The 25,800-nt window shown below is 50.2% G+C and overlaps 1 protein-coding gene across 4 annotated transcripts in view; it reads left to right on the top strand.

Annotated features, from left to right (window-relative positions):
- JPH2 (junctophilin 2) overlaps positions 1-25,530 on the top strand; it is a 75,214-nt gene extending 49,684 nt beyond the window's left edge. For all 4 annotated transcript variants that reach the window (XM_054468116.2, XM_054468115.2, XM_063659519.1 and 1 more), the window contains 4 exons: positions 18,615-18,733; positions 20,868-21,592; positions 22,382-22,476; positions 23,707-25,530. In XM_054468116.2, coding sequence (XP_054324091.1) covers positions 18,615-18,733; positions 20,868-21,592; positions 22,382-22,462 — 925 coding nt within the window. In that variant the 3' untranslated portion in view covers positions 22,463-22,476; positions 23,707-25,530. The remainder of the gene's footprint in view (positions 1-18,614; positions 18,734-20,867; positions 21,593-22,381; positions 22,477-23,706) is intronic.
- The last annotated feature ends 270 nt before the right edge of the window (positions 25,531-25,800 follow it).

Below are 25,800 nucleotides of genomic sequence, written 5' to 3'. Positions count from 1 at the left end.
TCTCCTTGCCTTGTCCTTGGGGGGAAAAAAGCTGGCCCAGATTTACTTCCTTGCTTGGCCTTTCCCACGTCCCAGTCATGGGCAGCTATTGTTACTGTGGATCCTTTGGGAGATGACTTTATCTCAGAGGGAGTCCAGGACAGCCCAGTGATGTCAGCATGGAAGAGCAGAGAGGAGGACAAGGCGAGGCAAAGGCACAGCGGTGTGGCAGCTGGGGCAAGGCAGCGACTGCCAAATGCCAGTCACTGCCATACCTTCCTGAGCCGCGCCATGTCCACATGCCGTCTGGATCCCCTTACTATTTAAGAAACATTTTAACTTTCTTAAATCTAAATTTATTCTTATAAAGAAACTTTAGATCATTACCATAAATAGAAATCTAGTATTAGATGAGAAAAAGTTAGCCAGAAAAAGAAGAAAAAGAATACGGTGAAGCGAAATATCATCAAACCATCCCTCAGTTGCTTATTAAAATCTTGGCCAAGTGTAGTGGCTCATGCCTGTAATCCCAGCACTTTGAGGGGGCCAAGGCAGGAGAATCGCTTGAGGCCAGGAGTTTGAGACCAGCCTGGGCAATATAGTGAGACCCCATCTCTACAAAAAAATTTAAAAATTAGCTGGGTGTGGCAGTGCTCACCTGTAGTCCCAGGTGCTGTTCGGGAGACTGAGGCAGGAAGATAGCTTGAGCCCGGGAAGTTGAGGCTTCAGGGAGCCATGATTGCACTACCGCACTCCAGCCTGGGCGAGAGAGCCAGACTCTGTCTAATAAAGCAAACAAACTCAGACTCAAGGCTGCTTGCTGCTGGGCTCTCAGTTAAAAAACAGCGTGTGAGAGAGGCATTAAAGTCCAGGCGCGGTGGCTCACACCTGTAATCCTAGCACTTTGGGATTACACTTTGGGAGGCACTTTGGGAAGCCAAGGCGGGCAGATCACGAGGTCAGGAGTTCGAGACCAGCCTGGCCAACATGGTGAAACCCCATCTCTACTAAAAATACAAAAATTGGCGGGGCATGGTGGTGGGCACCTGTAATCCCAGCTACTCAGGAGGCTGAGGCAGAAGAATTGCTTGAGCCCGGGAGGCAGAGGTTGTAATGAGCCGAGATCGCACCACTGCACTCCAGCCTGGGTGATAGAGCGAGACTCCATCTCAAAAAAAAAAAAAAGTTTTTTTTAACTTTTTCTCTTTTTACAGATGCACTTTCTACAATGTTACTTAATGAATGGTCTGGTACCACCTATCATTCTTGGTCCTGCCAGTAGAAAGCATCTCATCCTTTAGAGACACTGGCCTGAGAGACAGATTTCTCCTCTCCCTCTTCCCAGTGTCAGAGAGAAGGAGAGCCAGTCTTTAGAAGGGCTTGTTCAAAATCCGATCTTTGAAAGGGCAGGATTCAAAGACTTAGCCCAGTTGTGACTGCTATCATGGGATAAGGCAACGGGGTTGGAACCTCCTCTGGACCTCCAGTACCTGGCATGGTGCCTGGGGCCAAATCCGATCTCTGGAAGTGTGTTTTGAACAGAGGGATGCAGTTGTCCAGAGGAAGGCTGGGTTCGGCCCCTCCTGGTGGCTTCTTCCTCCCCTGTCCCTGTGACAGCAGGGTCGCCAGCCCCCAGGAGCAAATGGAGCTGCCTGGAATTCCTTCCCAGGGCTCCTTATCAGTTTTTAGAGCAGCCTGCGGTGGGGTGCGAGTGGGTGTCGGTGACACTGGGGGCTGCTCTGGGAAAAGCTGGAATGCCCCAGCCGAGCCCCACCTGGGGAGGGGCCGGAGGTGGGGGAGGCTGCTGGGCTGGGAGGACTCAGCTGTCACATTCCTCCGTCTCACAGAAAGCTCTCCTGGGTGCCTTGTCCTTATTTAGGCAGGAGATGTCTGCTGACTGGGGCCTTGTAAGATGCCATTGCAGGCCGGCTCCCGGGTGGGGTGGGGCGGGGTGGGGGCAGAGCACACCAAGAGCTAAGTCAGCAGGCTCCTGGGCGGGCGAGCCGCAGGGTGGGAGCCCAACCCTTGGGAAGAAAATCCGCTAAGTAATAATAACAAAAAATAGCAGCTAACATTCATGGGGTGCCTACTGTGTGCTGGGCACAATACTGAGCTGGTCTGTAAGTTCCAGAAGGCGAGTCTCTCCTGTTCACAATGGTACCCCAAGATTAACCCAGGTTCTGGTACACATAATGTACATATATACTATATACTATATACTGTATGCACATGCAGAATATCCAAAAGGGTTGTATCAGTCGGGTTCTGGCAGGAAAGGGTCTATTAGGTGCTTAGTAAATACTTGTCACAACTGAATGAATATACCCTTCACATGCCACAATTTACATAATCCTTACAAGAAGCAGCTACTAGTATAGCTAAGTGCTATTAGTAACCCATTTTACAGATGGGGAAACTGAGACTGGGAGAGGTTCCATGACTTGGCAAAGATCATGCAAGTTGGAAGTGAGGGAGCTGGGGTTTGAAACCGGGTTGTCTGACTCCAGTAGTAACTAATGCTTCCATCTTCTTATTTTGGTCTTAAGCCACAATAGAATTCCTGGCCTTCCTCTTCCCTAGCTGTGTGGATTGGATGGGTTATATAATCTTCTCACCTGCGAAGTGGGGATAGTGATATCTACTTTAGAGAATATTGTGAGAATTAATTAAGAAAACGCGTGCAAGTGCCGGGCATCATTCATAATGGTGATGTTGATGATGATGATGATGATGATGATGATGATGATGATGGCGATGAGTCCCAGGGGATTCAGCATCCTCTCACTGGGTTGCACCCAGGGAGCAGAGTAGGCAAATGGTGAGGCCATTTTCCAGCAGACTTCATCCCCCTCCAGGAGCACGGTGACAGTCATGGCCCTCTGAAGAGGGTGGCAGGACCTTCATCCTGTCTGTGTTTCCTAAAGAGAAATGTTCACTACTCCTAGGCCATCTGAGGTTTCCAGGTTCCCCAAGCAAGAGGCTGGAAGGGGTCTGGGGTAGGTTTTACCCTCTGTTCATCCATGGTACATGATCACATTTTTGTGTCAGCTCAATTGCCCAAGGCTTCCATGAGCACCTCCTGTGGACCCGGACTAACTTTCCATCCCTTGCTGTCTGTGTGCAAGTTGTCTTGGGCAAGTTATTGAAATGCTCAGAGTACCGGTTTTCTCATGTGTACACTGAGGGTGATAATAATAGTATTTCTCTCATAAGGCTGCTGTTCAGGTAAAGTGACATGAAGTGTACAAGCACTTACAATGGGGCCTGTCGTGTAGTACATAACCCTTCCAATATGTCTATAACAGAGTAACAATCACAATGACTAACTTTCAATGATTGAAAATTGAAAATGATCACACAGACTTCTCTGGGCCTCAGTTTCCCCTTCTTGTTACTGTGTTGATCTTAAAGGAGATGAGATGATTTCTAAGGGTCCGTCCAGCTCTGTGAGTCTCACAGTCAAGTATATGTGATTCATATAACAAAACGTTTATCCAGCACGTTCCTGGTGAGCCTAAATATTTTCGGATAAATAGTCCTGCTCTGTGCCAGCCTCTATCTGGTGACAGGCACACAGCAGTGAAGCTTTTGCCTCTTGTAGGACTCACAGACTAATCAGAGGAAGACAAAGTGACCTGGGAAGTGAAATGGAGGAGACGGTAGAGTAGAGAGCTGGCAGTCAGGGTGAGCTACCCTGGAGAAGGGTCCTGAAGGATGAGTAGGAGTTCACCAGATAAAGAACCAAAAGATGGGGATGGAGACAAAAGTTCCCAGGAGAAGAAACTACCTATGTTTTCACCCCAGGCATAGAAACAATAGACAGGGCACATTTGAGGAACTGGAAGTTTCTGTCTGACTAGAAGGCTGAGTTTGGAGTCAGACCAGAGAGGTTGGCAGGAGCTAAGTCATGAAGTTACATGAAAGCATTTCCATGTCATCCTTCAGGCATTAGGAAAGGCACTGTGGGGTTTTAAGCAGAGGTTTAAGACCAAATTTTCTGGGGGTGGCCTCTGGACCAGATGGGGCATAAGAAGGAACATTTACATCCGGGGTTAGCATCTCGCTGGGCACCCCAGTAGGTACGGTCATGTTAATTGTTAAATATTGAAATAGTCTGTACTGGTTTGTCACTAGCAGCCTCCCTGAGCCCCCAGGCATCCCCCCTACCCCTGTTGGTATTCCGTCCACTTGGTCTTTCCCAGCAGCTAAATGGTTAGCCACCTGGCACAGCAGGTGGTTTTATATATATATAAATATATATTTATTTATATCGCCTCCTGCCTACATCTCAGTCATGCCGTCCAGCTCTAAGAAGGCATTAGAGAGCATCAGATGGAACAGGACCAGCTTGGGAAACTTGGGTTTTTAACCCAGGCCTTTACCTCTTCTTGCTTGATAGGCAGGAGATTAGACTGGAATCTCCCCTAGGGCCATCCTGCCCTGAGATAGAAGGGGAATAGACACCCAGCCCTCTCTGGCCTCTTGCTGGGGCCCCCAGTCGGCTGGGCACACTGGAAGCCAGTGAGCAAGGGTGCTAGTGATGAGGTTTAGCACAGCCTTTGGAACCAGGTAGACTGCCATTCCATCCCAACCCAGAGCTTCCCTGCTGTGTGGCTGCCCCTAAAGGAGGCCTAGTTTCCTTATTCAGTGGACACAATAATACCTGCCCCCTAGGATTGTTGTAAGGAATAAATGAAACCATACTTCTAAAAGTTCTAGTACCAATAGATGTGAGATTTTAAAAATATTTATTTATTTATTTTGGAGTGAGTATAATTTATGCACATTCAGAATATCCAGAAGGGTTGTATTAGTCTGGGTCCTGGCAGGAAAGGGTCTATTGCAAGGGTTTAATGGGGAGAGTTTAATGAAGGTGCTGTTTGCAGAGATGTGGGCAGAAAAATTAACAAAGTATGTTAAGGCATCCAGGACCAGCAGCCATGGGAGCCGTTATACCCCACGCCTGAAGGGGCAAGAGGTGGGGGAGAGGGAAATGGTGTGATGACTGGAGCAGGGATGGGGACGGTGGGGTTGGGTGAGAGTTGCAGCTGTGGAGGGGGACGGTGGGGGGGGTGAGAGCTACAGCTGTGGAGGGGGCGGTGGGGGTGGGTGAGACCTGCAGGCGTAGAGGGAGGGCAGTGGGGGTGGGTAAGAGCTGCAGGCGTGGAGGGGGGAGGTGGGGGTGGGTGAGAGCTGCAGGTGTGGAGGGGGACGGTGGGGGTAGGGAGAGTTGCAGGTGTGGAGGGGGACAGTGGGGGGTGGGGAGAGCTGCAGGCATGGAGGAGGGTGGTGGGGGTGGGGAGAGCTGCAGCTGTGGAGGAGGGAGCCAGGCAGGAAGAGGGAGAAGTGGAATAGACACCCAGCCCTCTCTGGCCTCTTGCTGGGGCCCCCAATTGACTGGGCGCACTGGAAGCCAGTGAGCAAGGGTGCTGGTGATGCAGGCTGTAGAGATGATCTCCCTGGGCAGAGCTGGTTAGGGAATGGATGGGGTGGGGCAAGGGGAGGAGACGGGGCAAAAGGAAAATAACCAGCCCAAGTGTGTGTGTGTGTGTGTGTGTGTGTGTGTGTGTGTGTGTGTGTGTGTGTGTGTGTGTGTGTGTGTGTGTGTGTGTGTGTGTGTGTGTGTGTGTGTGTGTGTGTGTGTGTGTGTGTGTGTGTGTGTGTGTGTGTGTGTGTGTCCGTCCATCTTCCTCCCTTCCACCTCATTCCCAGTGGGCAACCTGTATTATAAATTCCTTACCTATCTTTCCATAAATATTCTCTGTATAGAAGAGCAAACAGGTTGTCTGTTTACACAAATGTTACATACAATAGAAATTCTTTTACACCTTGCTACCTGACTTAACATATCTTGGAATTCACTCTTTGTCATACATAAAGATCAATCTTATTCCTAGGATTGGCTACATAATACTCCTTCAAATGGCAATGCCATAATTTAGTTAACCAGCTCTGTACTGCTGGACCTGGCTTTGTTTCCAATCTTTTGCTATTACAGTGTTACAATAAATACCGTGGAGCTCACAGACTAATCAAAGAAAGGCAAAGTCACCTGGCAGCTAAGTGCAAGAGATGGTAAGAGCAGACAGCTGGCAGTTAGGGTAAGCTTTCCTGGGGAAGGGTCCTGAAGGATGAGTGGAAGTTCACCAGATAAAGAAGTGAATGATGGGTATGGGGACAAAAGTTTCCAGAAGTCATTGGGACTTGTACATGTGTCATTTTGTACAATTTGAGTATATCTGTTGGTCACACTCCCAGAAGGGGAATCACTAGCACAAAAATATGTAGATGCTGGATTTTTAAAGAAAAAAATGGTTGGACAATTAAATGATAAATGTCAGTATATGGAAACATGGCAAATTACTTAAGTGAATAAATTATAAAAGTATGGCAGGAACAGCTAACACTTCTATAGTGCTTACTCTGTGCAAGGCACTGTTCTTAGCCCTCTGTGGCCATTAACTCATTTAATTTTCATTACCCTATCATGTAGGCACTATTATTATCCCCATTGTGTTAGTTACCCATCACCACATAACAAATTATCCCCACACAGAGCAGCTTAAAACAACACACATTTGTTGTCTTAACAGTTCTGCAGGTCGGGTATCAGGGTGTGGTTGCTGAGTCCTCTGGCTTAGGGTCTCTCTCAGGCTGCAGTCCAGGTATTGGCCAGGGCTGTGGTCTCATCTGAAAGCTCCTCCAGGGAAATATCCATTTCTCAAACATGTGGTTATTGGTAGGATCCAGTTTCTTGCAGCCTGTTAGACTGAGGGGCTCAATTCCTCTCCAACATGGCAGCTTGCTTCAGCAAAGCCAGAAAGAGACTCTGGTGGCAAGAGAGAAGTCACGGTCTAAACGAATCATGGAAGTGACATCCCATGACTTTTGCATATTCTGTTCTTTAGATGCGTGTCTCTAGGTCCAGCCCACACTCAGGGGGAAGGGATTACACTAGGATGGGAATACAGGGGCCATATGAGAAATCTGCCTGGCATCTCTTACTTTTAAGAAGAGAAAACCAATGCACAGAGGGACTAAGTGACTTGTCTAGGTGAAAGCTAGTAAGTCAGGGATTCACACCCACATAGCGTGACTACAGATTCCATGCTATTAACCACCATGCCTCAAAAATGGAATCTTTATTGTGTTCACAGCCCTGATAAAAAAATAGGTGAGTACCTTGTGTTACAAATGGAGGGCCCACCCAAGAAACGAAAAAATAATAGGTGTGCACCTGGAGAGACAAGGAAGGCTCAAAAGCTAAAATAGCTATTGCATTAGCAAAGTGACTTCAGCGCACTGTTGCTTTAATATGATGGTTTTTATAGTTTGTAAAATTTTAAAATCAGGCATAGATTTTTTGAAAAGGAAGTTTCCCTGTGTGGTTTTGAAGCACTCTGTCAGCTCATGCAGTGAAAGCCTCTTTGCCAGCAGCCAGATCCAGATTGAACTGCAGGGTCCACTACTCTGTTGGTTGGTGGAGGAGCAAGGCCCGAGGTTCCCTCCCTGTCATTTCATTGGTTGCCAAAGTGCAGCCAGATCTCCGTCCTGCACAGTCAGCCAGGTGATGCCAGGCCCCAGAGAACTAGACTTTCTTGCAGACGTGAAGGATGTGGGGAACATGCTGGTAACCCAGCCCCAGGCTCTCTCAGACAGGCAGCAGGAGTATCAGGAATATAAAACTCGGGGGCCTCCTGATATCCTTGGGGGACGAGGCTGGGCTGAGGCAACCACAGCTGCTGGGCCCTGTGGAAAGTGGGCAGGAGCTGAAGCGGTGCAGCAGATGCAGGGGTCAGCAAAGGCTTTGGTGCCAGAGAGTCCTGGGTTTGGGCTCGAGCCAGCTCTGGACTTACTAGCTATGAGCCATGGGCAAATGATTTTCTGAGCCTGCGTTTCTTCCGCTGTAAAGTGCATCATCTTGAGGATGACATGAGATCACACGGGTTGTTTTGTTTTGTTTTGTTGCTGCAGTAACAAATTACTACAAACTTGGTAGCTTAAAACAATACAGATGTATTCCTTTACAGTTCTGGAGGTTGGAAGTCTAAAGTCGGATTTCCTCCTGGAGGCTCGAAGGGGACGATCTTTGTGCTTGTCTTTTCAACCCCTAGTGGCCCCCTGCATTCCTGAGCTTGTGGCACCTTCCTCTGTCTTCAGAACACATCACTCCCATCATCACATTGGCTTCTCCTCTTCTGTTATCAAATCTCCCTCTTATAAGGACACCTGTGGTTACATTTAGGGCCTTCCTGTCTAATCCAGGATGATCTCTCTATCTCAAGATCCTTTATTTAATCACACCTGCAAAGCCCTCTTTGCCATAGAAGGTAACATCCACGGGTTCCAGACACTAGGACCAAATATCTTTGGGGCCATTATTCACCGATGCCTTTGGCTGAGTGTCTGGTGCATAGTTAGCTCTCAGTAGGCAGCAACGATTTATTTATTTATTTATTTTTTTTGAGACAGCCTGGCTCTGTTGCCCAGGCTAGAGTGCAGTGGCGCAATCTCGGCTCACTGCAACCTCTGCCTCCTGGATTCAAGCAATTCTCCTGTCTCAGCCTCTCGAGTAGCTAGGATTACAGATGCGCACCACTGCGCCCAGCTAATTTTTGTATTTTTAGTAGACAAGGTTTCACCGTGTTGGCCAGGCTGGTCTTGAACTCCTGACCTCAGGTGATCCACCTGCCTCTGCCTCCCAAAGTGCTGGGATTGTAGGTGTGAGCTGCCGCGCCCGGCCGGTAAGCAGCAACACTTATTACTTTGCCCTGTCTTCTAGGCTGAGAGCTCACACACCCACTCCCTCACTAGAGGAGGCTTTGCTCCAGCTGGAGGCTGGGGGATTTCAGTGGAGCTTCCAAGATGGAGAAGTTCTACATAGGGCCTGAGGGCTATCACAGCCCCCAACCTCAGAATCCCCAGCACCACCCTTACTCCTCACCTCAACTAGAACAAATCTGCATCGAGCTTGCTGTGTGCCAGGCCCTGTTCCCAGTGCTTTCTGCGGGTCCTCTCTCTAATCCCCACAAGCTTATGAGATATGGGCTTTTCATAACCTCATTTTACAGATGGAAAAATCAAAGCACAGAGAATTTCAGTAAGTCACCCACAGTCATGCAGCTGTGTTCCTAACCAACTTGGAATATACCACCATGTTAACCGGGTACAGTGACATGCTCCTGTAATTTGAGTTATTTTGGAGGCTGAAGTGAGAGGATCACTTGAGCCCAGGAGTTCAAGGTTGCAGTGAGCTATGATTGCACCACTGCACCCAAGCCTGGGCAACAGAGCGAGACTCTGTATCTTTAAAAAAAAAATGTTAAAAAGAAAAAGATGAAAATGTTAATAGCAATTTTTTATTTTAAAAAATGCTCATTTTCCAAAATTTTCTTTGAGGAAGCCATTTTATTTTTATAGTATATACAATATATCTTATATTAATATTTATAATATAAAAATAATAAAATACAAACTATGAACATGTCACCCACCCCATGGGCTTTCTCCTGCCCCATAGTCTTGTTCTGCACTCAAGACTTTTTACTTGGTCTTGTCTCTCTTAGCAGACTCTACATCCTTCAAGAGCAGGGGCCATGTCTGCCTTCATTATGACTTTAATTATAACAAGAATGAGCAAATGATCTAACCGCCCTGTGCCTCAGTTTCCTCATCTGTAAAGTGGTGGTAGTACCTACCTCAGAGGGTGGGATTAGCCCTTAGGTTATTTCCCATTTTTTCTTATTAGGAACAGTGTTTGTAGAACTAAGCAGAAGAACTAAAACCATAAAATTCTTAGATGAAAATATGAGTAAATTTTTTTGACCTTGGACTAGGCAAAACCTTCTTAGCTATGATGAAAGCACAAGTGACAAAAGATAGCTAAATTGAACTTCATTAAAATAAAATAACGTTTGTACTTCAAAGGAAGAAAGTGAAAAGACAGCCCAGAGAATGGGGAAAATATTTGCAAATCATATATATGATAAGTGACTTGCATAAGAATATATAAAGAAATTTTACAACTCAATAATAAAAAGAAAAAAATCCAATTAAAATCTGGCAACGGATCTGGATAGACATTTATCCTAAGAAGATATACAAGCAGCCATGAGCACATAGATGCTCAACATCCGTTAGCCATCAGGGAAATGCAAATCAAAACCACAATGAGATGGCACTTCCCAAACGTCTAGTATGGCAACAATCAAAACGAAGGATGGGCCGGGTGCGGTGGCTCACACCTGTAATCCCAGGACTTTGGGAGGCTGAGGCGGGTGGATCACGAGGTCAGGAGATGAGACCATCCTGGCTAACATGATGAAACCCCGTCTCTACTAAAAATACAAAAAAAATCAGCTGGGTGTGGTGTCAGGTGCCTGTAATCCCAGGTACTCGGGAGGCTGAGGCAGGAGAATCACTTGTACCCGGGAGGCAGAGGTTGCAGTGAGTGGAGATTGCGCCACTGCACTCCAGCCTGGGCGACAGAGCAAGACTCCGTTTCCAAAAAAAAAAAAAAGAAGGATGATATCAAGTATTAGGGAGGATGTGGAGAAACTGGAACTCTCGTGTATTACCAATGGAACATAGTGTGATAATATGGTACAGCCATCTCAAGACCAGTTTGGCAGATCCTCAAAAAGTTAAACATAGAGTTACCACAGGACCCAGCAATTCTGCTCCCAGGTATATACTCAAGAGGAATAAAAACATGTCCACCCAAAAACCTGTACACAGATGTCCACAGCAGCATTATTCATAATAACCAAAAAGTGGAAAGCACCCTAATGTCCATCAACTGTTGAACAGGTAAACAAAATATGGTTTATCCACACAATGGAATATTAGTTGGCAATAAAAAGGAATGAAGTACTGATGCATGCTACAACATGGGTGAACCCTGAAATGATGTTTAGATGACACATCCATATGTTGGTAAATGATAGAATTTTGGAAGTGAATGCTGGTCAGCACTGTTATAATAGTAACAGAAACAATAATGATAGCTAATATTTGTTACGTGCTCAGTTTATGCTAAGCACGTTTGTGCTATCTCATTTCAGACTCCCAGTAATTTTGTGAGATTATCCCCCATTTCAGAGTTGAAGAAACTGAGGCCAGAGAGCAAAGGTCAGATATCTAGATTGGGCTTGAGTTTGTGCCCTTAACCTGTCTTGTGAGGGGCTTCCCAGTAGGGCACTGCCTGCCTCATTGACCACCGTCCATGTCTCTAGCACCCAGTTTTGGCTCCACATAGCAGGGGCTCAGCACACATTTGCTGAATGAGTATGAATGGAGTCCTGGGTGGGGAGAGGAAGGTCCCATGGGTCAGGGCTCCCTGACTGCACCTGCATCCTTGGGGGTGGAGGGGGCTTTCTCCTAGGGAGTTCTCTGGGCCAGTGGCTGGACACCCAGCTGTGGTCCTTCCTCTAGATTAGCCTGACCATGGTTGTTCTGGAGTGGATGGTCACGACCAGCCAGAGCTGGGGATGAGGGGCTATTTTGGGAGAGGGTAGGGCAGTGACGTCGGAAGCATCCCCACCTCAGGAAGACACTGGGCAGCACTTTCCCTGTAACCACCTGAGCATCCTCCAGAGAGGCTGGCAGTGGCCTCAGCCAGGGACCCTGATTATCTGCCCCCATCATCCAAACCTACCATGGGATTCCTGGGCTGAAGGATTTTTAAAATTATTATTATACTAAAGTGAACAATTCAGTGGCATTTAGGACATTCAGGATTTCTGTTTCAGTCCCCTTCAAAACACTGTGCCTCCTCTCCTCTCCCCCTCCCCTCCCTTCCCCTCCCCTCCTCTCTTCTTCCTTCCTTCCTTCCTTCCTTCCTTCCTTCCTCCCTCCCTCCCTCCCTCTCTCTCTTTTTCTTTCTTTTTCTTCCGAGATAGGGTCTTGCTTTGTCACTCAGGCTGGAGTGCAGTTGTATAATCATAGCTCACTGCAGCCTTGACCTCCCGGGCTCAAGCGATCCTCCTACCTCAGCCTTCCAAGTAGCGGGGACCGTTAGCCACCATGCCTGGCTAATGTTTTTACTTTTATTTTTTGTAGAGACGGGGTCTCACTGCGTTGCCCAGGCTAAAACTGCACTTCTCATTTTATGTAACAAGCCCTTAGGTAGCACTTCCTGTGTTCTGAGCCACGTGACTGTAACTAATTTACTCCCTACACCATTCCTTGGAGACACGTGCCCTTATTACTCCCATTTTACAGATGAGGAGACTGGGCTCAAGGTGATGAGGAGCAGAGCCAGGGTCTGCACCCGGGCAACCTGGCCAGAGTCACCCCCTCTTTGCCACTCCACCGTGTGGTTTATAGACTTTGCTCTGAGCCCCTGCTCATCCATGGACTTCCAGAAATGTTGCCTGATTGACCTGGCAGGGCTGCATTGGGCTACGAGCTCCCCAGGCGGCTGCTGGGTCCTATTCATTTCCATCCTTGGCCCCAGCACATGACGGACCTGGCTCAGAGGTGGTACCAGGAAGGCAGCAGCTTGGTGTCATGGGTAAGAGCTTGGGCAGGTTCACTTTCTAGTGTGTGACCTTGAGAACGTGCCTCCAGCTCTCTGAGGCCATATGTGTTTACACGGGGCCGTGGCATAAGGCTGGTCACAGAGTGCTTAAGATAGAGTTGGGGTCTTTCTGTGTTGCCCAGGCTGGTCTCAAACTCCTGGCCTCAAGTGATCCTCCTGCCTCAGCCTCCCAAAGTGCTGGGATTACAGGCATGAGCCACTGTGCCTGACCATACAAGGGATTTTTGGATGTTCAGTTTGCCTCTATGTCTTCAGTGCCCAGAAAAGTGCCTAGCACATAGTAGGCACTCCATAAAGTTGTATTAAGTGAATGAACCAATACATACACGTGGGTCTTAAACTGACTCTTTAAGGCCAGGATCGCGGCAGGAGGGGAGAGAGTCTTCCAGGTGGGGGAACAGCCTAAGCAAAGGCCTAGAGTCGGGGCAAGTCCGGTAAGGGTCCCCCTTTGGCCCCATAAAGCCACCAATGCCTAGTGGAGACAACTGAGAAACAACCAAGCAGTTAGGGGCCTGGGAGGAGAGATGGGGAAAGGAGGCCAAGGTGGGGGCAGGTGCTTTTAGAAGTGGCTCTATTGGGTGAGAGCCCTGCTCCTATCTCAGAAACACCAGCCTTATTTTTAACCCTGCTGATGAAAGTTAATCCGAATGAAATCAAGAAGAGTCTCCCCGTTCCTCCCCCGGCCCCAGTGACTGCTCCCTTCCCCCAGGCAGGGTCAGAGCCATCCTCCAGACCCTCACCCAGAGGCATGGATCCAGAGATGGTGAGTGGTCAGTGGAGCAGGAATGCTTCCTGCATTTCCCCAGCAGGGCCTTGATTCAGGGAGGGACCCTGGTGCTGAAAGGAAAACATTCAAGGCTCCTTGGGGGTTGAGCAGGCTGGGAACAACTTCAAGATGGAGCTGGCTTTTCTCTCTTGCGGAACACGTGCTTCTCAAACTTAAATCTGGATCTGGAATATAAAACACAGATTCCTAGGCTCGTTCCCTTCAAATTCCGATGAGTCGGTCTGGGCAGAACCTGAGAATTTGTATAACTGAGCTTCCGGGTGATGAAGATATTGGGTGGGGGTCACGGACTGCATTAGGAGAGGCACTGGCCTAGAAGCAATAGCCTCCCAGCCACAGTGATTCCGCCTGTCCTTCACCCAGTGAGCTGCTGGTATACCCCATCAAGCCTGCCTCGGGCAAGGGTCTGGAGAGCCTCAAAGGCCATACTAAGTAGGTAGGGTTTTATTTTGAGCACAGTAGGAAGACTTGCAAAGATCTGAAGCAAGGGGTGAGACCACGGGTGTGTAGTTAAACAAACTTGCTGAGCCGCTGTGTGTAGGAGCAGCTGTAGGAGTGAGCCTGCAGGCAGGGGGGACACATGGGAGGGGGTGCAAGAGGAGTGGCAGAGGGTTCAAGAGTTATAAAGGGAGCCGGAGAGACCAGTGTTGGTGATTGATGGGCTGTGGATGTGGAAGGAGGTGGAAAGGGGGGGTGCTGAAGAACACTGGGATTCCTGGCCTGAAGGCTGGGATCAGAGATTGGGAGCATGGGACAGGAGAGAAGGACTGATAGGATGCAGCAGGCCGGGTGGTTGGAGATGGACAGGGAGTATGCTTGCTTCCAGCACAGCAGCACTTGTTGCCCTGGGCTGTGTGGCCGCCCCTGTTCTGGCTGTGCACAGCTGGTCCCCCAGAATCTTGCAGGGCTGTGGGGAGAGGCTGCCTTTCCTGCCTGAGGAGTCCTCGGCCCAGCTTCCAAAGGCACCAGAAAGTGGGCATCTTTCTGCTCACATGACCAAAAAAAGGGCATTTTCTCAGTTTGAAGCCTTGCCCAGCCCTTTCCCTCCTCCTCCCTCCTGGGGTTTCAGGTTTCCAGAGAAGTGGCTCTAAAAAGTTTAGAACTTTGTCTCATACATACTCACGTGTAGGCAAAAATAAGCCTGGGAATATGCATGTAGCACACTCAGTTTTGATGTACAAATGTCATTCTCCTCTTCCTCTTGCACCACCGCCACCAACACCCCATCATCATCAAGGCCAAACATTTTCACGCATTGCTTCTCACTTAGTTTTCACAGCAACTTCTGGAGGGGAGAATTACTGTCTCCACTTTACAGATGAAGAAACTGAGGCACAGAGAGGTGAAGCCATGCATGCACCCAAGGTCCTAGACTCCCAGTGGGGTGAGGTGAGTGAGTAAGTGAGGGATCCAAGTGCAGAGTCCAATCCAGGCTTTATTTAAAATTTTCTTCATAGGTTGCTTATCAAGGATTTATTTTTGCATTATTTTTGACTTTTAAAATATTGCATTAAAATGTGATTCCTCTTGATCACTGAGTTTTTTGGCAACCCCGTAAATTTTGCCCCTGAGGTGAGTGCCTTGGTCATCTCACTCTGTCCCCGGCCTTGGCAGAGCCCAAATTGGAATCTAGGGCTGTTAATTCTAAAACTATGTGCTCTTAAATCTTCACTACGCTGCCTCCTTGCCCCTACATATGTGCACGCCTGCATGCGTGCCTTCAGCCATGTATTCATTCATTCAGTAAACATTACTGTGGCAATATGGCATAGTGGAGAGGCAGGGGCTTGGAAATCAGACAGCTCCAGGTTTGGAATCTTACTCTGCTGCTTGTTATTGAGTGGAAATGGAGCCTGTGGTTAAGATACAGACTCTAGATTCTGGAATGCTTTGGTTTGAATCCTTACTCTGGTACTTTCTAGCTATGTACGTTTGGGTGAATTCTTTTTTCCTTTTTGAGATGCGGTCTTGCTCAGTTGCCCCGGCTGGAGTGCAATGGTGCGATAATAGCTCACTGCAGCCTCGATCTCCTGGGCTCAAGCAATCCCCCCCACCTCAGCCTCCTGAGTAGCTGGGACTACAGGTGTGCACCACCACACCTGGCTAATTTTTTTTTTTTTTAAATTTTTAGTAGAGACAAGGTCTTGCTGTGTTGCTTAGGCTGGTCTTGAACTCCTGAGCTCAAGTGATCTTCCTGCCTCAGCCTCCCAAAATGCTGGGATTACAGGCACGAGCCACCACGCTGTCCTGGGTTCTTTAGAACCCTCCTATGTCTTGGATGTCTCCTCTGTAGAGAGGGATGATAGGAATAACATCTACCCTGTAGAGTTATTGGGGGGTTAAATAAGTTAATTTCTGTAAAGCCCTTGGCATATACTAAGTGTTTTGTAAATGTTAACTCCTATTTTGTTTCCTTGAGCAAGACACCTTTCTGAACCTCAGTTTCCCCACCTGTGAAGTAGGGACAGGTAAACACTACCTTACTACCTCACAATTTTGAGGTTTGTAAGGGATAAATGTCCTGGTGCATAGTAGAAGATTAAGGGAATTTATCCCCCTTACTGTGCGTCCAGTTCTCTGCTGGAGACTGAGATAAAGACACACACACATCAGCTCCCCAAGGAATTAACTCATCTGTAGAGAGTGGACACTGACTTGGCTTTGCAGCTCCTCAAAGGCACCAAGCTCTTCCTCAGTCTCAGAGTCTTTGCAAGTGCCCTTCGGTCTACCTGGCTTATTGACCCACCTGCCTCTTAGGGGCCTAACGTATGTGTTTCTTCAAGTCTCAACTCAAATGTCAACTTCCTCAAGGAATCCTTTCCTGACCAGCCCACCTCCACCACCCATCAACATTAAGTCTTTCTGTCCTGCATTTTCATTGTATTCTCTACTCCTTCACGGCATATTTCACAATTATAATTAGGTACTTTTTATTTAATTGCATTTTATTAAATAGTTTTTGTGTCTGTTTACTAGACAGCTCCCTCATCTGACAGTAGCCTTTCTGGTCCACAGAGTCTCTGTCCTCAGTTCCTGGCCATGCTCAGCTCCTGGCACAGGCTCTGGCACATGCTCAGCTACTGGTATAGAGCAAGCTTGTCTAACCCTTGCCCATGGGCCGCATGCAGCCCAGGACGGCTTTGAATGCGGCCTAACACGAATTCGTAAACTCTCTTAAAATGTTATGGGATTTTTTTTTGTGATTTGTTTTTTTTAAGCTTATCAGCTATCATTAGTGTTAGTGTATTTTCTGTGTGGTCCATGACAATCCTTCTTCTTCCAGTGTGGTCCACGGAAGCCAAAAGATTGGACACCACTGCCCTAGAGTTACGTTGCCTGGGTTCAAAATCCCGGTTCCTGCACTTCAGGACTCTGTGACCTTGGGCAAATTGCTTAACCTGTTTGAGCTTCAATTTTCTTTTCTGTAAAATAGGGATAATAATAACAGCACCAGCTTCCTAAGGCATTAGAATGAGCATATGAGATAATCTTCATAACTCCTTTAGAACCATGCCTGGCCCATTTGGAAACTGGACTGTTATTAATTTAGTAGGTACTTCTGTGAGTTAAGCTAGGCTGACAGCTGAAACAGACATCTCCCAAATCTCAGGTACTTAACACAATGAATGTTTAAGATTTGCTCCTGTCACGTGCAACTGTGGGGCTGCGGGAAGGGGCTTTACTCCGTGCAATCCTTTATGGGCTCAGATTTCTTAACTTGGAGTCCACAGGAGGGTCTGTGGATAGATTTCAGGGGTCCATGAACTTGGATGATGTAGGTTAGATTCCCTAGAAGTAGAGCCTGAAGTGGGGATTCTTGTGTAAGTGATTTACTGAGGGAGGCTTTCAGGAGAGAGGAGAATGAGACGCAGGATGGTGTAGGGAAGGAGATGAGCTAAGATGTGGTCTCAGCTGGAGACCTGCTTCAGCCAGTCCACCGGGGGCTCTGGAGCGTGGATTGTACCTGCTGCAGCTGGAGTTCCCTCCTCTTGAGGCAAGAGGAGGCTGACCAGTACCAGTCATTGGTATGGGCTGCCTAGGTTTAGGGGTAGGCAGGGCAGTATTTTTTTTATTTTTATTTTTTGAGATGGAGTCTCGCCCTGTCGCCCAGGCTGGATTGCAGTGGTGCAATCTCGGCTCACTGCAAGCTCCGCCTCCCGGGTTCACGCCATTCTCCTGCCTCAGCCTCCCGAGTAGCTGGGACTACAGGTGCCCGCCACCACGCCCAGCTAATTTTTTGTATTTTTTAGTAGAGACGAGGTTTCACCATGTTAGCCAGAATGGTCTCGATCTCCTGACCTCGTGATCCGCCCGCCTAGGCCTCCCAAAGTGCTGGGATTACAGGCGTGAGCCACCGTTTCCGGCCAGCAGGGTAGTATTTTAACTTCTGGAATAAGGTGGCTTCTATGGGCTACAATTCTCTGGGGTAGTAAGGAGCCATTAGCAGCCAACACTCACATCAGCCGGGGGTAGGCACATTTGCCCAGTGAAGGGATCTGCATAGGGCACCAGAAGTACCCACTACAATGGGAAAAGCTACATCTTTATTTTTATTAACTCCAACTGAAATGTAGCCTTCTCTTCAATTATGGAAATAGGCAATACACCGTAACAGTAGTAGTAGCAGCTGTGACTTTGTCACCAATAGAAATCTCAAATATTTTCATGTTATATTACATGTTGTAATTAGCTATCCTTGAAATATCCTTTATGCTGATCTATAAAAATTACAGTAGTTAACAGACCTGATATTTGATATAGATTATTATTTTACAAATGTGTTCTTTTAAATATTTTGGAAACAGTATGTCAAGTAACTGCATCCTTTTGTAATCCTATGTATATTATGCATTCGAAAACATTATTCTGAGAAGGGATCTATAGGCTTCACCACACTGCCAAAGGGATCTGTGACATGAGGTTAAGTCCCTATTCTGGGGACTCAGCCTGCTCTGCATTCAACCAGCAATGCTGGGGAAAAAAGAGAGGGCACAGAAGTTTTTATGGGCCAATACTGGAAATAGCATACATGATGTCTTCCCATAATGCATTGGCCAGAACTCAGTCACCTGACCACACCTAACTGCAAGGGAGGCTGGGAAAGGTAGTCTGTCTATGTGCTCAGAAAGAAGAAGAAATGATCTGGAGAATGCATAGCAGTCTGGGCCATGAGGCTCGATAAATATTCATTGACTGCCTGAGTGAAAGAATGCTCTGTTTAGCATGTCTCTTTGTGGGCTGGGGAGAAGGGGCAGAAGTCTGGTTCTCTGGAAGGATCCTGAGTCTTCTGCCACGTTGTCTCCATAGGACAAGCCACGCCAAAGCCAAAGCTGAGGCAGCGGAACAGGCCGCCCTGGCTGCCAACCAGGAGTCCAACATTGCTCGCACTTTGGCCAGGGAGCTGGCTCCGGACTTCTACCAGCCAGGTAGGGCCAGCCAGGGATGGGCAGGGTAGGGCTATCCCTAGGGTGGGCACTTTTCTTTGCTTACTGGAATCTGAGATGCCCAAGTGGTTTCCTGGATGCCCGTGAGTCTCAGAAACTGGGGCATGGTGCAAATGTGGGATGGGATGATGCAGGGGTAGGTGGGGAGACACATCTCTGCCTTCATGCTGAGCTCGAGGGGAGGGCAGCAGAGTCACTCCAAGTGGTCTTTTGTCTCTGCTCTGAGCAGGGAAGACAGTTGGAGCTGGTGAAGCTTAGAGGGGAGGAGTCACTGGTGGATGAAAGGGAAAAATGGCTTCTTGCACTTGCCCAACAGTTTCAGTCAAGCACTGAGCACTGTCCATGTGTCAGGCACTGTGCCAGGCTCTGGGGTTACATAAGTGGGGTCCAAAATCTAGGGGAGCAGAGAGTCACAAAAACAACAGAGCTAGGGGTACAATAAACAGACTCTGCATTCGTTCAAACCCTGATTCCGCTGCTTCCCAGCTGTGAGACTTTGAGTGAGGTGTTTAACCTCTGTAAACCTCAGTTTCCTGATCTGTAAAATGGGAGTAAGAATGGTGCCTGCTTTTTTGTGCATGGATTAAATGCATGTAAGGTACATTCCCAGTCCTCAGTAAGCTCTCAGTGACTGTGGCTGTTGTCTCATGATTATGGTTCCATTTCACATTTCACACAGCAGGATGAGCACTGTGCGGTTAGAATGGGAGTGGAGGGAGCTCACAGGAAGCAGTTAGGCAAGAGGAAGTGTTAGAGAAGGCTGCCCTCAGGAGAGGCCATTTGAGCTGAATCTTGCAGGCTGAACAAGAGTCTATCAAGTCAGTGGGTCTCAAATTTGACACAGATTGCTGGGTCCACCCCCAGAGTTTCTGATTCAGTAGGTCTCCGGTGGAGCCCATGAATGAATGTGCATTTCTAAGGATCAGGCGATGTGGATGCTGCTAGTCTGAGACCACACTTTGAGAGCTGCTGTGTACCAGATAGTGCTGGGTGGGATGAGTGGAGGAGGTGCAAAGGCACAGAAATTCGGACAGAGCAGCATGCCAGGAAGCCACATCACAAAGTAGGCTGTGGGTCCTGAGAATCGAGGCTGCAGAGTAAGGAGGACCTCCTGGCCTTGGTAGAGATCTGGCACATGAATAGAGTGGTGGGAACCCCTGAGGGACAGAGATGGGAATTCTCTGCGACGAAGGTTTCGTTTTTTTGTTTTGTTTTTTTTTTTTGAGACAGAGTCTCGCTCTGTCACCAGGCTGGAGTGCAGTGGCGCCATCTCAGCTCACTTTAACTTCCGACTCCCTGGTTCAAGCAATTCTCCTGCCTCGGCCTCCTGAGTAGCTGGGATTACAGGCACGTGCCACCATGCCCAGCTAATTTTTGTATTTTTAGTAAGAGACAGGGTTTCCCCCTGTTGGCCAGGATGGTCTCGATCTCCTGACCTTGTGATCTGCGCACCTCGGCCTCCCAAAGAGCTGGGATTACAGGCGTGAGCCACCGCGCCCAGCCATGAAGGGTTTTTAAGTTAATGAAGTGATCAGATGTGTGTTTTCTAAACGTGATCCTGGCTGCAGAAAGGAGGCCAAGGGAGGCCAGATGGAAAACCTAGGAGCGAAAACCTATGCCTGGGAGGATCCCTCGCTTCTGGTCACAGCGCTCCCCCTGCTGGTCTATGCCGGTGCCGGGCCCTGAGCTCCGCCTTTGACATGCATTTTCTCAATCCTTCTGTTCGTATTTATAAAATAGGTATGATCAGGGCCATGTTTCAGATAAGGGAGTGGAAAGAGACTCGTGCCATAGTAAAGGGCATCGCCTCTGGAGCCAGACTGCTGGGTGCTAGTCCTGGCTCTGCCCTTCGACAGCTGTGTGACTTTGGGCAAGTGATTTAACCTCTCAGAGCCTCCCTTTGAGGTTCACAGTAGCATCAGCTTCATAGGGTTGCTACAGGGATTAGATGAGTTAATATTTGGAAAGTGCTTAGAACAGTGCCTGGCACTTGGTCAGTGCTATGTGAGTGCCGACTAAGCCCATGAATGAGGCTCGAGAGGTGAAGTGGCTGGCCCAGGATCATCCAACAGTGGTGCGGGGTTCGAGCCCAGCCTCCCTGTGTTGCCCCTGGCAGGTCCGGAATATCAGAAGCGCCGGCTGCTGCAGGAGATCCTGGAGAACTCGGAGAGCCTGCTGGAGCCCCCCGACCGGGGCGCCGGCGCAGCGGGCCTCCCACAGCCGCCCCGCGAGAGCCCGCAGCTGCACGAGCGTGAGACCCCTCGGCCCGAGGGTGTCTCCCTGTCACCTGCCGGGACGCCCCCGCAGCCCAAGCGGCCCCGGCCCGGGGCGTCCAAGGACGGCCTGCTGAGCCCAGGCTCCTGGAACGGTGAGCCCAGCGGTGAGGGCAGCCGGCCAGTCACTCCGTCCGAGGGCGCGGGCCGCCGCAGCCCCGCCCGTCCAGCCACCACCGAGCGCATGGCCATCGAGGCTCTGCAGGCACCGCCTGCGCCGTCGCGGGAGCCGGAGGTGGCGCTTTACCAGGGCTACCACAGCTATGCTGTGCGCACCACGCCGCCTGAGCCCCCGCCCTTTGAGGACCAGCCCGAGCCCGAGGTCTCCGGGTCCGAGTCCGCGCCCTCGTCCCCGGCCACCGCCCCGCTGCAGGCCCCCACGCTTCGAGGCCCCGAGCCTGCACGCGAGACCCCCGCCAAGATGGAGCCCAAGCCCATCATCCCCAAAGCCGAGCCCAGGGCCAAGGTCCGCAAGACTGAGGCCCGAGGGCTGACCAAGGCCGGGGCCAAGAAGAAGGCGCGGAAGGAGGCAGCGCTGGCGGCAGAGGCGGAGGTGGAGGTGGAAGAGGTGAGGCTGTCGGGGAAGGTGTGCCTAAGGTCAGGTTCCCTAGAAGTAGCAGGGCTTGAGGCAGGATTCAGGGGCAGGGGATTTGGGGGTTGCCGGGGTGCGAGAGACCGAAGCAGGATAGAGCAGGGGGAAATGCAGCAGGGCTGGGGATTAGGGGAGTATAGGCTTGGCCTGGCCCACAGAGGACGTTGGAGCGTAAATGGCTGCATGGAGTCCTCCTACCTTTGCACCTGGTATCCCATTGGCAGAGACAGTTCTCATGAGCAGGGGGCAGCTGGGAGCCTGAGCAGCTGGAGGGTAGGTCCATTTGCCCAGTCAGGGGGGTTGGGCTGGGCACGAGCAGCATCTGCTACAAGGTGTAGCAGTGAGGGCTTTCTGGAGGTGGAAGAAGGGCCCAACAGGATTTGGGTTATAGACCTCTTGACTTATGGGAGGCAGGGAGCTAGGAACGGTGGCAACAAAGACTGAAGCTGGGCTTTGAGGGACTGAAGAATGCGTCCCAAGGGGAATTAGCAGGATGCCTGGGTTCCAGGCCTGATTCACACAGTATATGACCTGGGGCATGATCTCGTCCCTCCCTGGGTCCTGAGGGATTTGGTTATTTCTAAGAGTCCTTCCAGCTGTGATGGTCTGCCATCCAGGTGACAGGATACAGCAGTGAACAAAGCCGGCAATGCTCTTAGGAAGGTCCATCCAGTAGTTCCTGCTCTGTCCAACCTTGCTGTGACCTGGGTGGGGGGTGTCTCAGAGGCCATGGGGACTCAGGCAGCCTCTCTCTACTGCCCCCAGGTCCCCAACACCATCCTCATCTGCATGGTGATCCTGCTGAACATCGGCCTGGCCATCCTCTTCGTTCACCTTCTGACCTGACCCTCGCCTACCAGGTGCAGCCAGCTGGCTGGAGGAGGGGTTGGGGGGTGGGAGCCCCTGGGGAGTTCTGAGCACCAGGGTGGTGGGAGGAGGGACCTACTCGGTACTTGGATGACAGTCCTGTGACTAACTGAGGCCCACCCACCTGCAGAAGCCGAGACCTAGAGTGTGATTTGATACCAACACACACACACACACACACACTTCATTAGATCAGCGTTTGCAGAGCACCTGCTCTCTGTCAGGTGAGCACTGAGGGCTTCATTCACTCATTCATTTGGCCAAGCAGCAGGGACTCACTCCTGCTCTAAGAATGGGGTGAACACAGTGAAAGTAACCCTGAACTTAGAGCTCATTACAGAAAAGTCTTACAGTTCAAACATTAAGCACAACAGGTCTAGACTGAGCTCATCTGGGACGGTGGGACTCTCATCTCTGTGCTCCCTTTCTCTCTTCCCCACTTCAGTCTTTAATCCCTTGCCCCCGCCCCCCACCCCCAGCCTGCTCCTGTTCCTCTGCCCTTTGGTTCCCTCTCAGTTTTCTCCCCATGATGGAGCTGGGGGCTGGGGTAAGTTCCCGTGAAGTGGAGTGGGCTGGGCTGGGCTAAAGGAGAGTGGCCCTCACTGCTCTCAAGATGAAGCATTTACAAGACAAAATCTTCCCCCTGCTGGAACCAGCCTTCACAGCCTCAATCCCGTGCTTGACAATAATAACAGGGTTTCTACCTTTTCCCCAGGCCCCCTTTTTTGATACTAGCTTAATTTGGGCTGGAGGTTCTTAATCAGCCCCAGGAGAGTATATGCTGTCACCATGTAAACAGTCAATGACAATACCGGCCTGGTAAGTGCTGCCGTAGGGGTGAACACTTGAGCTCTGCAGGTTCCATGTTTCACAGGGGCTCTGGGAATGCTTCCTGCAGGCGCTGATTCCTTTAATGACCTGAAGGGTGAAAAGGAGTGAACCGGATGACAGTGGGGGAGGAAGAGGGAAGAGATGAGTGCACCAGCAAAGGGAACAGCATGTGTAAATAAACAGAGGCAGGCAGCCAGGGCCAGGAGAGGCTTCAGGGACCTGTTTGTGACCTGCCGAGTATCAGAATCAAGGGACAAGGCTGTCTGGGGGTATGCAGAGGTGGGATCTTGCCCCAGAGAAGATGAACCCTGAGGCTTGAGCCCTGCACCTGGCTTGGAGGCCCAGCCTCTGCCCTCTCTCCCTCGCCTGACCCTTTTGCTGTGTCTTTGCAGAGCCAGAAGTTCCTGCTGAGGACATGAGGACCGTCTTTTTGCAGTGCCAGGCAGGGTGGCCAAAGAGGACTGGACTCTGGACCCGGAGCCCCGCGGTCCAGTTCACATTCACCCCACAAGAGTTTCAGGAGGCCTCCCACGGTGCCTGTGCTGGGTGGCGGTGGTGGTGCCAAGAGGAATGGAATGTCCTGGGCTCCTTCAGGAGCTCTCTACCCAGGGGCAAGGAGAGCCCAGAGAGAAGCGCCCTGGTCTCTTGAGCTTCCTGATCTGCTCCTGTCCCCCGCCCTCCTCCACTCCCTTGCCTTTCCCTAGGTTGTCCCCTCCCTGGGCTTTTGTGTGTTTTGGGAGATGTCACCTAACCAGGACATTGATATTCAATCCCATCCCCCTTCCTTCCACTCTGCCCCACTTTGATTTAATCCTTTGGCTGTGGGCTGAGGCCTCCCAGGGAAGCTGGGTGGGTGCTGAGACCCCCTCAGACCAGCGCAGAGGCCTGTCCTTGTGCAGTCTGCACCCCGCACCCCCTCCCTTGCCTGTAGATGTTCTGGGTGACAGGAGAGGAAATGGACAAGGTCAGTTGGAATATCCCAGAACACAGTGCTCTGTCTCCTCCCACCAGTCCAGTTAGCTTCCCTTCTGGACCAATAGACGAGGGGAGACCCCATGGATCCTCTGGCTGGGAAGCGGCTGACCAGGTGGCCAGGGGGCGGGGTGGGAAGAGGGGTTAAGGTACAGTGGTGATGGCCTGTTTTGGAGTGTGTCTGAGACTGGGATTGCATTTGGGGTTTCTCGTGTGCTTGGGATGCTAGAGGGTCACCTGCAGGAGGCCTGAGGCCGGCCAGAGAAATCTCCTGTGATGCCCTGTGAGATGGCTTGTCTCCTCCCCCATCAGGGCCCACCGAAAGCTCAGGGGAGCACAGAAGCCCGTGGAAGCCCAGGGAGATGTCCCTGGGGCAGACACTCAGGCAGGTGTTGAAGACAAGCTGCTTGTCAAGAAGCATTTCCCGGCAAGAGAGGAGCAAGTCTGGGGCTCCAACTGGGTACAGCCTGGGTGCAGTTATCAGCCCCTTTGGCTTACTTGGCAGAAGATGGCTACTTGGATGTACCTCACTTAAAGATGTTTTGTACCACACTAGGTCTCTGGGCCCTTGTGTTTCCTGGGGGTGGGGTGAGGGCCAAAAGCTATGGTTTCCTGCCTCCAGGAGAGTGGAGGGAAGGGGCTTCCAGGCCCCTCCAAGCCTGGGGAAGGACGTGGCATCCAAGCTGAGCCAGAGGGAACTGCTGCTGTCCTCCCTTCATTTCTATGGACCTTGGAGGCTTTGGCTTTGTGGCAGGGCCTCCCCAGGCATCTCTGGGACCTAGGAGTTTGCTTCTGATGGGGTTAGCTTTCCCATTTCCCCTCAGTGCTTGGGAACCTTCTCCCTTAGCTTCACACTTGCCGTTTCAAGCCCTGCTGGGACCTTGTGGCTTGGCTGGAATCCAGGACTGTATTTTCATGGAGAAGAACCTGCAGATTCTTCCATCCTCAGCTGGCTGTGGCCCACGGCTCTGCATCTGCATCTGCATCTGAGCTTCTCAAGACTCCTGGAGCATGAGGGGAATGGGTCAGGGCCACTGCTCAGTGCTGATGGGCTCCAGGCTCTGTATCGGAGATTCTTGTCCTGTTTTTGTTTTGTTTTGTTTTGTTTTGTTTTTGGCTGGTGCTGGGGACAAGCCTGTGCCTGCCAAAGCTCCCAGGCCAAGTTTGGGGCCTGGTGTTTGGGGTTGGGGTTGGGGTTCAGGATGCTGCAGTCTGTGCAATAATAAACCCGCATCTGCTCACGGGTTCTGGCTGGGCTGCAATGTGCTTGTGGGTCCAGGATGGGGGGCTGGCTCAAGGAGGGTGGGTGGGAAGAGGCTGGGAGACGTGGGTCCTGCCCATCTGTGTCCTCGTTCTCACGATACTTGAGGGGCAGCTGAAGGGCTTCAGTTTGAATGGGGGCTCAAAGACCATAGAGCTTCTACAGTGGAGTTTCTAAAGCAAACTTCCAGAAACTTCTACGAGTAGCTGACAATAGAATCAAGAGCCTGCCCTTTGAGGTGGAGTTCCCCCAG

This window comes from Pongo pygmaeus, chromosome 21 (assembly GCF_028885625.2).
Source record: "Pongo pygmaeus isolate AG05252 chromosome 21, NHGRI_mPonPyg2-v2.0_pri, whole genome shotgun sequence".
Taxonomy (NCBI): Eukaryota; Metazoa; Chordata; class Mammalia; order Primates; family Hominidae; genus Pongo; species Pongo pygmaeus.
Note: the sequence above shows the minus strand (reverse complement) of the source record. Positions and strands in the feature narration are given on the sequence as shown.